At 38.9% G+C, this 12,839-nt stretch overlaps 1 protein-coding gene across 1 annotated transcript; it reads left to right on the forward strand.

Moving 5' to 3' along the window:
* Positions 1–2,716: 2,716 nt before the first annotated feature.
* Positions 2,717–3,199, forward strand: LOC145039719 (uncharacterized). Its single transcript, XM_078987738.1, has one exon. It carries the CDS (start codon positions 2,717–2,719, stop codon positions 3,197–3,199), a length of 483 nt encoding a protein of 160 aa, XP_078843864.1.
* The last annotated feature ends 9,640 nt before the right edge of the window (positions 3,200–12,839 follow it).

Genomic DNA, 12,839 nt, shown 5'->3' on the forward strand with positions numbered 1-12,839 from the left:
ATACTATCAATCATTTATTTCAGAATGATTGGGTTTTCACTTCTATTATACATGTAACGTCTATATGCTTTTTATGAGTCAATAGATTCAGGTTGTTTAATTCATTTAAAAAACATAGTTAAAGTACTAACATTATAACCAGAATCTCCAGTCGGGGATCAAAACAAGTGTGTACATATATGTATTGGGATTGACAACCCTGCACTCGGGCTGCTAGCTACAGTCGGCATACACGCTTATGAGTGACAATTGTTATCAACAGTTTTGAGGCCTTCAAAGCGTTGTTTCAGGGCATCTAGTCATAGTATGGTTTTAATTACTCATTAAAAATATATTATCAATACGTTAGTGTATAATTAACTAAACATGAGTACATTTTCAAAGTACTAGTTTACAAGATACAATATACAGTATTACATTACATTATACAATAACACCTGGTTAAGCCAGGTACACTCTCTTTTACAGTTTATACAAAAAGGATCTAAAAACAGAACACGGGTTACAAACAGTACGGTTTTATGTGATTAAAACTACTTTTCTTATACAACAGAAAATATAGAATTTTCTGGAACAGTTTACATATTCAAGGAACATAAAACATACTTTCAAACATAAATACTTATTCACTCACTCAACTTTATGTTGATACTGTCTTTTCAAATTACTTGTATTTACAAGGAATCAGTATACAGGTAGTCCCCGAGCTTTGGAGAAGATGGAGCCATTTTTGAGTCAAGTCTTCTTCTTCTGTATAACTATTTTGGTGTCAATATATAGTGATTGAACACATGTAATTACTTATATTTTTTAAATACAATGGCTGTTTTGCACTTTGATTACTATGATGCATGTGTTGTGATACTACAAATGAAGTCATCCACCGCCGGACGTTTTTGTCGTCTGGTTTGGGGGTGTGACATCTACTCCAAGACCAAGGAGTAGCATGAGTAGGATTTGAGAGAGGTATTAGAGACCATGAGGAGGGAGAGGCTGTATGCCAAATTCTCTAAATGCGAGTTTTGGTTGCGTGAGGTGCAATTTTTAGGTCACTTCATCAATTAGGATAGAATCTTGGTGGACCCTGCCAAGTTTGAGGCCGTGATTAGTTGGTAAATTCCGAAAAGTGCATCATAGATCCAAAGTTTCTTGGGTCTTGAGGGTATAATAGGATATTTATTTAGGATTTATCCAAGATTGAAGTGCCTCTGACCCGTCTGACCAAGAAGAATGTGACCTTTCAATGGGGTCCGGATCAGCAGTTGGCCTTCGAGAGTCTGAGACAGAGGTTATACGAGGCCCCGATTCTCACCTTACCTAAGGGATTGGATGGTTTTGTGGTTTATTGATACACTTCTATTTTAGGATTAGGAGTTGTTCTTATGTAGAGAGGGCATGTGATTGCTTACACCTTGAGGCAGCTGAAGCCTCATTAGGCAAATTACCCCACACATGATTTGGAATTGGGCGCAATGGTGTTTTCCCATAAGACCTGGAGGCACTATTTGTACGGAGTTTGGTATACTATCAACATTGACCAAAAATGTTTGAAATTCTTGATGGATCAGACCAATTTGAATATGCGACAGCGGAGCTGGTTGGATGTAGCGAAAGATTTTGACTGCGGGATTCTGTACCACCCAGGGAACGCTAATATAATGGTTGATGCTTTTAGCCGTAAGGTATCTTGCTCATCGATCCGAGATATTTTCTTCAATATGATTTTCACTTCACCTTTGTTGAATTTGATCAAGGAGTCTCAAGTGGAAGGATTAAAAAAAGAGAATTGGAAGACTGCACGGACTAGAGGACAGATTCCTTTATTTGTTTGAGATAGTCGGGGGTTATTGACACGGTGTGGTAGGGTTTGGGTTGTGGCATCAGGAAGGCGAGGCAAACGATTTGCAAGGAGGTGCATAAATTAAAATTTTCTGTCCACCCGAGGGCCACAAAGATGTACCTAGATTTGATGTTGAATTACTTGTGGCCTTGTATCAAAAGCGAAGTTGCTTGGTTTGTTGAGCGGTGTTTCACTTTTTGGAAAGTCAAACTCGAACATCACAGACCTCACAGAAAGGTCCAACCGTTACCCATCCCCATGTGGGAGTGGGAGGAGATCCCTTTGGATTTTATCACGAAATTGCCCAGGACAGCGCAGGGTGTTGACTTCATTTGGATCATTGTGGACAGGTTGACCAAGAGTGCATATTTTTTTCCTGATTGCCGATAGTATATCCATAGAAAAGTTAGCGGATATCTATGTTCTGGAGGTGGTAGTCAGGCACAGGGTGCCTCTATCTGTGATATCAGACGGCGATGTTCATTTCACCTCCAGGTTTTGGAGGATGTCCCATGAGGAGTTAGGTACTCAATTGCATTTTAGTACAACATACCACCCCCAGATCGATGGTAAGAGAGAACGGACGATCCAGAAGGTAGAGGATATGCTTCGGGCTTACATGTTGGATTTTGAAGGGGGTTAGGATACTTACCTTCCACTAGCATATTTCTCCTACAACAATTATCATGCTAGTATTAATCGACCGTCATTCAAGATGTTTCATGGAAGGTGGTGTAGGACCCCGATTTTTTGGGGAGAGGTCGGACATCGGGTCATGGGAAGCACCGAGGTGGTGCTTAAGACCTCCGAGTTGATTCAGCAGGTGCACCACAAACTGTGGGTCTCATAGAGTCATTAGAAGAGTTATGCTGACCGATGCCATTTGGATCTCGGGATTTAGGTGGGAGACTTTATGTTGTTAAAGGTGTAACCTTGAAAAGTGTCATGCAATTTCAGAATAGGAGCAAGATGGGTCCCAAATTTATTGGTCCATTCAGGATTTATGCCCATGTTGGCAGGGTTGCATACCAGCTGGATCTTCCTAATGAGCTCAGTCAGATCCATAACACTTTCCATGTATCTTGGTTGTGGAAATGTGCAGCCGGTGATTTTGCAGTGATCTCGTTAAATGATATTCAGGTGGATGAGCGCATGACTAATGTGGAGAAGCCCATTGACATTCTTGATAAGAAAACTAAGACTCTACGTAACAAGGTGGTGAATCTGGTGAAGGTGAAATGGCAGCACCGAAAGGGCTCTAAGTGGACGTGGGAGCCAGTGGGAGAGATGAGGACATTCTTGATAAGAAAACTAAGACTCTACCAACATTTGTTTGTGACAACAGGATTCGAGGACTAAGTCTAATTCAAGCGGGGGAGATTTGTAACAGTTGGATTCAGGTATATTTCCTTTTAAGCCATGGGATGATAATTTTATTGCGAAAGAGTTCCCTTCGTATGCAGGGTGTACATCTATGTACGCTTAGCGTACATAGGCATGCAGAATTGGGTCTATGAGCGACGTACGCGGGGCGTACGTAGTCAAATGATAAATCCCTAATTTTAGCACATGATCCCTATTTAAGTACACTTATGACCTTTGGACAGTCACTCTTATCAACCTCCACTGCCTTTGAACGTCCCTAAAACCCTAGTTTCCATTAAGATTGATCTTTGAGCTTGAAAGTGACTTTAGTGGCCTTTTTAGTGTGTTTGCATGATGAAGAAGTTAGTAAGCATGCCTTGGACGTTGTTGAGCTTGAAAATCCTAAATCTACATTATCTTAGGAAGTATTTTAAGGTAAAAAGCTCAGACGTTGTATTTACTTTTGATAGTTAGAGTTAGGGCTTGCTTACAAGATCATTTTTGGTCCATGTATTCTCTTTTGTGAGTTTAGGCAACTCATGAAGCTAGCAATGCTATATCTTAGTCCCTTTATCTTGGTGGTTGATATGAATCCATGCATGAATACAGGTCCTTTAAATGAGCTTTGATGATAAAATTTGGATGTTGGACTCCCATAAGACATGCTAAGGCATAAAGTTGCCAACTTTATGCCCTAGGACCCTCTTTTTGAACGAGATCTAGAAGTGAGATTAAGTGATCGCATGGATTAAGCAACAAATCGGTGTAGGTGTTTAGCAGCGTAGTACGCTGAGCGTACCAAGGTATACAAAACGTGTACGACATAACGATCAAGTAAACTGAGTGTACCAGGATTACACCGCACGTAAACTCCTACTGAGCTTTTGGACTTGTGATGGGTTTTCGTTCATTGGGACTTATTTGTGTTTGGGCCTTGATCTGTTTAGAGTAGGTGGGCTGCTGAATTTACTAATTGGCCTTAAGTGATATAGTTGGGCCTTTGGGCCTTGAGCTCGTTATTGCGTGTGGGTCATGAATGGTTAGGCCCATTAAGGGGAAAATCATTTGAGCCCTTATTTTGGGAGTTTAGACTTAGGGATTAGGCCTATGATTTGGGATTGTGAACTAATTTTGATTAGGGCTAATTGATTGTGTAGTGGGGGATCTTCCTGTTTAGCACTCGAGCATCTTGTTGTTGGGTTTTTAGCATTATAAAACTGATGGGTTTTATACAAACAATCCTATGTGTGCATAAAACCTTAGATTCGGATCTATGTTCTCACTATTAGATACACAACATTATGAACACATGAGGAACCCTAGAATGCTCCTATGAATTTCGAAAATCATAAGATGAGATGGATTACATACCTCTGGTTGTTATGTTGTATTAACAAGTCAAATCTTCAACCTTTTTGTCTTCGAAAGCAAGTACCACAAGTATAGTACCTCTGATGGCTCACAAACACCAAGAGCAAATGGAGAGGCAACAGAGGGAGAAAGAGAGAGAGAGAGAGAGAGAGAGAGAGAGAGAGAGAGAGAGAAAGATAGATAGATAGAGAGAGAGTGAGTGAGTGGAGAGGAGATGCATAAAATTGGCTCTAGGAGGTTCTAAGATCAGTTGGCCGATTTTTCTAGGCTAAAGGGTCCTTATATAGGTTTATGGATTAAGGTTTCTATCCTTATCCTTATCTGATTACTTGCCCACCAAGCAGTCCAAAGGATAAGTCCATAATCCTTATCTTGGACGAATTCTAGGGCCTTATCCCCTTGAATTTGCCGACCCTATCCAAAGGTCATCCATTTCCCTACTTTGCAACTATCACATAATCACAACTCAGCCCCTTAGTTTAGTTAACTTCTTTTAATATCAAAATTAATTCTTAATTAATTCTTGACAATGTCAACTAAATAAATATGATTTCTATTTTAATATATTATTCTTATAATATATTAATAAACCATAGTAACCTCTTTCTATATCATTTCTCTAGTCAAGTTGCTTTGGTGAAGGCAACCTAAAAGGACCATGCACAACCAGGTCAAATACTTACCAAATATGCTTATGGGCTTAGACACTAATCCAACAGTCTCCCACTTGGATATGTCTAGTAACCATAAATGCAAGCACAACCCAATTAGCAATTGTAGCTCTCAAAGACGTTGTCGAACTCTGATCTTATCAGTAACCTGTCCTTTAGATAAGAGAATGTATGATCGTCAGTTCTAGATATCGTGCGGACAATCACATGGAACATAGTCATACTTATTGTTTAGCAGTGTGTTTCTCGATCTCAAATTTGTTTGACATAGAAGTTAATTGAACATGTCAATTTAGTCCTGACCAAACCCAACACATAAGTCAAACCAAATCATCGAGGGTCCCTGATATCGCTTTTACCCTCTTAGGATAAAAGGAACAAATAAACTTCGACTTATATGCATTTACTATTCACTAATCAAATCATACACAACAATGTGTTTTATGACATCAAGTTACTGATGCTTTTTCGCATTATCAATGCACAACCAATTAGTAAACACTAAACCATATATCTAGGTTTTAAGACCATATGGTATTATCGTCTTGCGATCATTCGTGATAAATTCCATGAAGTGATTTCAGCAAGCGTGGGTTTATTCCAAAGCTCAAAACTTGTTCATAAGAACTCATGAACATTGTATCAAACATTTTCTATGTCTAATACCTTTTACACAATCTACACACCAATTCATGACAGTCTTCATTCATACCTACTTCCAACATATGAACGATTGTGGACCATTTTAATAATCTTATTATTCAGGAAGTCAAAACATGCAAAATGAAACAACAGGTAAATAATTAACACAAGACATTTATATATTACATGTTTCTAATCTATCTATCTCAACTAATATCTTCCCGCAGCCCAATGCTCCTAGCGTGCTGCAAGTGTTTAACCCTACTCAGTCCCTTCGTAAGCAGATCTGATGGGTTATCCTCTGATAATACCCTCTTTACTATGAGGAGTCCTTCTTCTACCCGATGTCGAATAAAGTGATATTTTATGTCGATATATTGAGATCTACCATGATCCCTCGATTCCTTGGTCAAGGCAACGGATCTTTCATTATCACAGAAAAATTCCATGGGCTCCTGTATGGCTGGCACAAATCCAAGGTCTCCAATGAAATTCTTCAGCCATATTGCCTCTTTTGATGTTTCGCTCGCTGCAATGTACTCTGATTCACACGTTGAATCAGCTATGGTTTCTTGCTTGGAACTTTTCCAAGTCACTGCTCCTCTATTAAGGGTAAAGACCCAACCTAACTGTGAATGGTAGTTATCCCTATCAGTCTAAAAAATAGCGTCACTATACCCTCACAATTTTAAGTCATTATTCCCACTGAGGACTAGAAACCATTCCTTGGTCCTCCGAAGGTACATAAGAATATTCTTGACTACGGTCTAATGTTGTTTCCAGGGTTTCGATGATATCTGCTGACCATGCTCAAAGTGAATGCCACATCAGAGCAAGTACAATTCATAGCATACATGATCGAGCCAGCTGCAGAAGCATAAGGTACTTGACTCATCTCTGCTATATCGGCTTTGGTACTCGGACATTGAGTCTTACTTAATTTGAAATTACTTTCGATTAGTAACTCCCGTTTCTTGGAATTCTCCATACTAAAACATTTTAGTACCTTGTCCAAGTAAGTATTCTAACTAAGTCCTATTAGTATTTTATTCCTATTTCTCACTATCCTTATTCCGAGAATATATGCAGCTTCTCTGAGGTCCTTCAGAGCGAAGCACCTCTCGAGCCAGGATTTACCTTCCTGCAGTGTCGGGATGTCGTTTCCCATGAGCAGTATTTCATCGACATACAATACGAGGAAGCTCACTATACTCCCACTGGCTTTGACATATACACATGATTCATCCTCGCTTCACAGAAAACCAAACTCTTTGACTTTCTCTTCGAAACAAATATTGCATCAGCGAGACACTTGCTTAAGTCCATAAAGGGACTTCTCAAGCTTGCATACTCTATTGGGATGCTTTTCATTAACAAAACCCTCTGGCTGAGCCATGTAAACATCCTCAACCAACTTCCCATTAAGGAAAGCGGTTTTGACATCCATCTGCTATATTTCATAGTCATGAAATGCAGTAATGGCCAGCATCACCCTAATAGACATCATCTTAACAACTAGTGAGAAGGTCTCATTATAGTCAACTCCAGGAGTTTGAGTAAAGCTCTTCGCAACCAATCGCACCTTATACTTGTGCACATTCCCATCCATGGAAGTCTTCTTCTTGAAGATCCATTTGCACCCGACCGTCTTACGTCTGGGCAAATGGTCAACCAAATTCCAAACATGGTTATCATACATGGACTGAATCTTGCTGTCCATCGCCTCTTTCCATTTCATAAACTCTGGGTTTGCCATGGGTTCCTTATAGCTGTTAGGTTCGTCTAAATTAACTAGTATACTATCACTAATGAACGTATCCCCTTCCATAGTAATATGAAAACCATAAAACAGCGGTTGAACCCTAACTCTTTCGGAACGTCTAAGAGGTAAGGACTCGTCAATCGGCTCAACCGGAGTTTCCTCCTCAGGTTGAACACCATCGTTAGAGGTTCCTTCATCACTCGACTCTTAAATCTCTTCAAGATTGATTTGCCTCACACTGTCCCCTTAGCTTATAAGTTATTGCTCTCTGAAAACCCATATCCCCGCAACGAAGACAACATTGTCACTCGGTCTATAGAAGAGATATCCAAAGGATTTTTGCAGGTAGACGATGAAAATACATCACTCACTACGAGGTTCGAGTTTGTCGTGAGTCTCTCATCTTATGAAAGCCTCGCAACCCCAAACCATGATATGTGCCAACGAGGGAGCTTTCCCTATCCACATCTCGTGAGGTGTTTTGGCAACCTTCTTCGTAGGGACTAAGTTATGGATATGGGCGGCAGTCTCTAAGGCATACCCCTAGAATGTGATAGGTAGTGAAGCACGACTCATCATGGAATGAATCGTGTCTAGCAAGGTTTGATCATGCCTCTCAGCTACACCATTAAATTGTGGTGTCCTCGATGACGTCAATTGCGATACTATTCTACATTCCTTGAGGTAGTCATGGAATTCAAGACTTAGGTACTCTCCTCCTCGATTGGATTGAAGCATATTGATTTTCCTTCCCAATTGATTCTCCACTTCTTATTTAAACTCTTTAATTTTTTCAAAGGTTTTTGGCTTGTGCTTGATTAAGTAGATATACCCATATCTGTTATAATCATTGGTGAAAGTCACATAGAAACGGTTCGCATCCCTTATGGTGTATCTAAAGGGCCCACACACATCGGTGTGTATGGGATCCAATAAATCCTTACCCCTCTCACAAGTGCCAGTGAAGGGTGACTTGGTCATCTTTCCAAGTAAACAAGACTCGGACATGTCATTGTCCATAAGGTCAAATGACTCCAATACTCCATCCTTATGGATTTAGGCTATGCATTTCTTATTGACATGTCCAAGACGAAAATGCCACAAGCATGCTTTATCCATACTATTGGAAGAATCCACACACAACACATCATTTCCTAAGTTATCTACAACCATCACAGTTTCGTATATTCCATTACAAGGCAATGCTTCGAAATATAAAACACCATTTAGCTAAGCATAAATAGAACCTTTCTCATTATCAAATGAATATATAAATCCTTGTCTAAACAAATCATGAAAAGAAATGATGTTTCTTTCCATATTTGGCGAATAGCAACAATTATTTAAATCTAAAACTAATCCATTACTAAGCACTAAGGAATAGACTCTAATATTCGTGATAGGAAACAATCTTTTTTTTACCATGATTAGATTTATCCTTCCTTGCTCCACATCCCTATTTCTTCTTAGTCCCTGCAAATCAGAACATATGTGAAAACCACATCCTGTATCAAGAACCCAAGAAATAGCATGAGATGAATCATTAGATTTAATTGTGTAAATACCTGCGAAAGATGGCTTGATCTTTCCCTCCATGATGGCTTGCAGGTATTCTGGTCAACTTCTCTTCCAATGCTCTGTCTTGTGGTAGTTGTGACACTCTACCTCCTTACAGTTGGAGTTGGGCTTAGGAGAACCAACTTTGGTTCCACTAGAAGAGGTACCATCTGGGGACTTTCCCTTGTGGTGGCTCTTTGAAGGAGACTTACTCTTCTTGCACTTCCCTTAACCTATTGCCAAGATAGGGGAAGGAGTGGGAGTAGGAGTTGGTGCAACAGACATGTCCTTGAGATTGCTCTTAGCAATCCTTAACAAGCCTTGAAACTTGCTCAAGGTGACCTCTTCCATATTCATATGGTAGGTCATGTGGAACTAGTTTTAGCAGGGAGGCAAGGAGTGAAGGATAATGTCAATTGTCAGCTCTTCATCGAAGTTAACATTTAACTTTAGCAGGCGATCGACATATCTTTGCATCTTTTGCAGATGAGCGGTAAGGGACTCTCCACTACCCATTTTGGCAGTGATCCTCGAAGTGATGATCTCATACCTTTCTTGCCTCGCACTTTGGTGTTACCGGTCTAGAAAATCTTGATGCATTTCATAGGGATACATGTCCTCATAGGACTTTTGGAGTTCTACAGTCAAGGTCGCCAGCATGATGCAATGGACTTTCATGGCATCACACTCATGGGCCTCAAAGGCAGCGATTTCTTCAGTAGTGGTAGTGTTGAGGTAGATTTCCTTCAGCTTCTCATCAAAGACATACTCTTTGTCCTCGTAGCATGTGACCATTAAGATGTTGCGGATCCAATCATTGAAATTGACATGTCAAAGATCACTCCACCACACAAATTCATGAATGAGAACGAGCAGGAGGAGTTCGAGTTGGAAGCATTGTTGTTGACGTTCGACATCTGAAATAGAAAAAGGACAAGGTTTGATTAGAAATGAATCTCGAATTAAACACCCAAATGAAAAATTAGGGCTAGGATCCAACAAAATTATTTAGAAATTAGAAGAGGGATGTCGTAGTATAACAAGCAAATAATTTGAAGGCAAGTGAATAACGATTCACTAATTCTCCACCATAAAAACAAAAGGAGATTAAGTTTTAAATGTATTGAAAACTCCTAGATTCCTTTGAGATTCATTGAACTTTTAATGGCATGCTTCAATCTCGATGTACCCCTCTAGTTTGTGACTAGGATGCCGAGGATCACAAAGCGGGTGTGAATGACCACGCAAATGTACATGGTGCCCTCATTGTTACAGTCACCTATTCGACGTGTCGGTTAGCCACACACGCTCCATCGAACTATGGTGAACAATGAGTCACCCTTTGTTATCTATGCTTAGAATCCAATTAGTGTGTCGGTTAACCACACGCGCTCCACTAACGTCTTAGCAAGGGTGAAAAGTGTAATTTCATGGAATTAGACCAATTTACTTTTCCTAAAGTAACTAAGATTAGGAATTGTTGTAAAAACATTTAGTTACTTTTATAATTCATTATACCTTTAAATGAGGAAGGGCTTGCCTTGTCCTACACGTTTGACTAACGACCCTCCACCAATCAATGAAGCGGTGGGTGAGAGTGGACACCCATTAAACGGCTATTTTATAGGCCATCACCTTATACCCCCCCCCCCCCCCCCCTTATAGATCGGCTTCGTGAATGAGGCCTACTAATTAAGTTACGCACACACACACATACACATACACACACACACACACACATATATATATATATATATATATATATATATATATTAATCTTGGAATATTATAATAGTATAGGGTATATTTTAAACATTTCAAAATACTAGGGTTTTAATTTCAATTTTTTAAAATTTTCGAAATTTAAAACTTTTAAAAATTTTAAATATTAAAATTCTTGATTTAATAATTATCCTAATATTAAACAATTAATATAAATAATCAAATCCTCAAGGATTATCTTTTAAACTAAACAATTTAATTTATCATAATCCCTTAAATCCCCTAAAATTCGAAAAATATGGGATGGGATAATTCAAGATCTTTAATTACCATATTTAAACCATTAAAAGTTAATTACGAGATATGGGATTATCCAAATCCCTAAAATTTAGGATCTTATCTTGGGGAGGAGGCAAATTTCGAAAATCCTAGGGTTTGCAAACCCTAGATTCGAAAACTTGGGGGCTAAGGAAAGGGTTTGAAAAACCCTTATCAAATTTCGAAAATCAGGGTTCAAGAACCCTAATTTCGAAATCCTTACCTCCTAGGATTTCTTGGCCATAAACCTGAAACTGTCAAATTCATACAATTATATGATTTTAATTAAAAACAAAAAACCATACGCTCTGATACCACTGATGGGTTTTATAAAATTAATCCTATGTGTGCATGCAACCCTAGATTCGGATCTATGTTTTCACTCTTAGATACACAGCATTATGAACACATGAAGAACCCTAATATGCTCCTATGAATTTCAAAAATCATAAGATGAGATGGATTACATACCTGTTGTTGTTATGTTGTAATAACAACTCAAATCTTCAACCTTCTTCTCTATGAAAGCAAGTACCACAAGTGTAGTACCTCTAATGGCTCACAAACACCAAGAGCAAATGGTGAGGCAAGAGAGAGAGGGGGGGGAGAGGAAAAAAATCGGCTCTAGGAGCTTATAGGATCAAGTGGCCGATTTTCATAGGCTAAGGGGTCCTTATATAGGTTTATGGATTAGGGTTTCAGTCCTTATCCTTATCTGATTACTTGCCCACCAAGTAGCCCAAACGATAAGTCCATAATCCTTATCTTGGAGGAATTTTAGGGCCTTATCCCCTTGAATTCTTCCACCCTATCCATATGGCATCCATTGCCCTACTTTGCAACTATCACATAATTACAACTCAGCCCCTTAGTTTAGTTAACTTCTTTTAATCACAAAATTAATTATTAATTAATTCATGACCAATGTCAAATAAATAAATATTATTTCTATTTTAATATATTATTCTTATAATATATTAATAAACCCTAATTTCCTCTTTCTCTATCATTTCTCCAGTCAAGTTGCTTTGGTGAAGGCAACCCAAAAGGGCCATGCACAACCGGGTCAACTACTTACCAAATATGGTTACGGGCTTAAACACTAATCCAACAAAAACTCTTATGGTATACATGCAACCCTAGATGCTTTGGATCTAAGTTTTCTCTAGATATACATGCTATATCATTTTCCAAAGCATACACCCTAACTAGAATGCAATTAAAGATATACAACATAAAACCAAGTTAGATGAATACCTCTTAGTGTAGCTTGTAGTTCTTGGCCTTTAAAAGCTTTAAAACATCAAGTGGGATGCCTATAATGTGTCACAAACACCAAATGCAAGAGGAGGCTTATGAGAAGAGGCTAGGTAACACCAAAATCGATTTTGGTTCTTCTTTAGAATGCGGGCGATTTTAAAGGTTAAGCAGTTGCTTTTATAGTGTGGAAAAGACTAGGGTTTCATCCATGCAAACCCTAATTCACCATGACCCTTAATATTTCTTCAGCCCTATAGGTTAAACCTTCATGGACTATCACATAGGTTTAGCCCATCCCTAATCAACCATGGATCATTAGTCCAAACTATAA

This window comes from Lactuca saligna, chromosome 4, assembly GCF_052625555.1.
Source record: "Lactuca saligna cultivar CGN05327 chromosome 4, ASM5262555v1, whole genome shotgun sequence".
NCBI classification, from domain to species: Eukaryota; Viridiplantae; Streptophyta; class Magnoliopsida; order Asterales; family Asteraceae; genus Lactuca; species Lactuca saligna.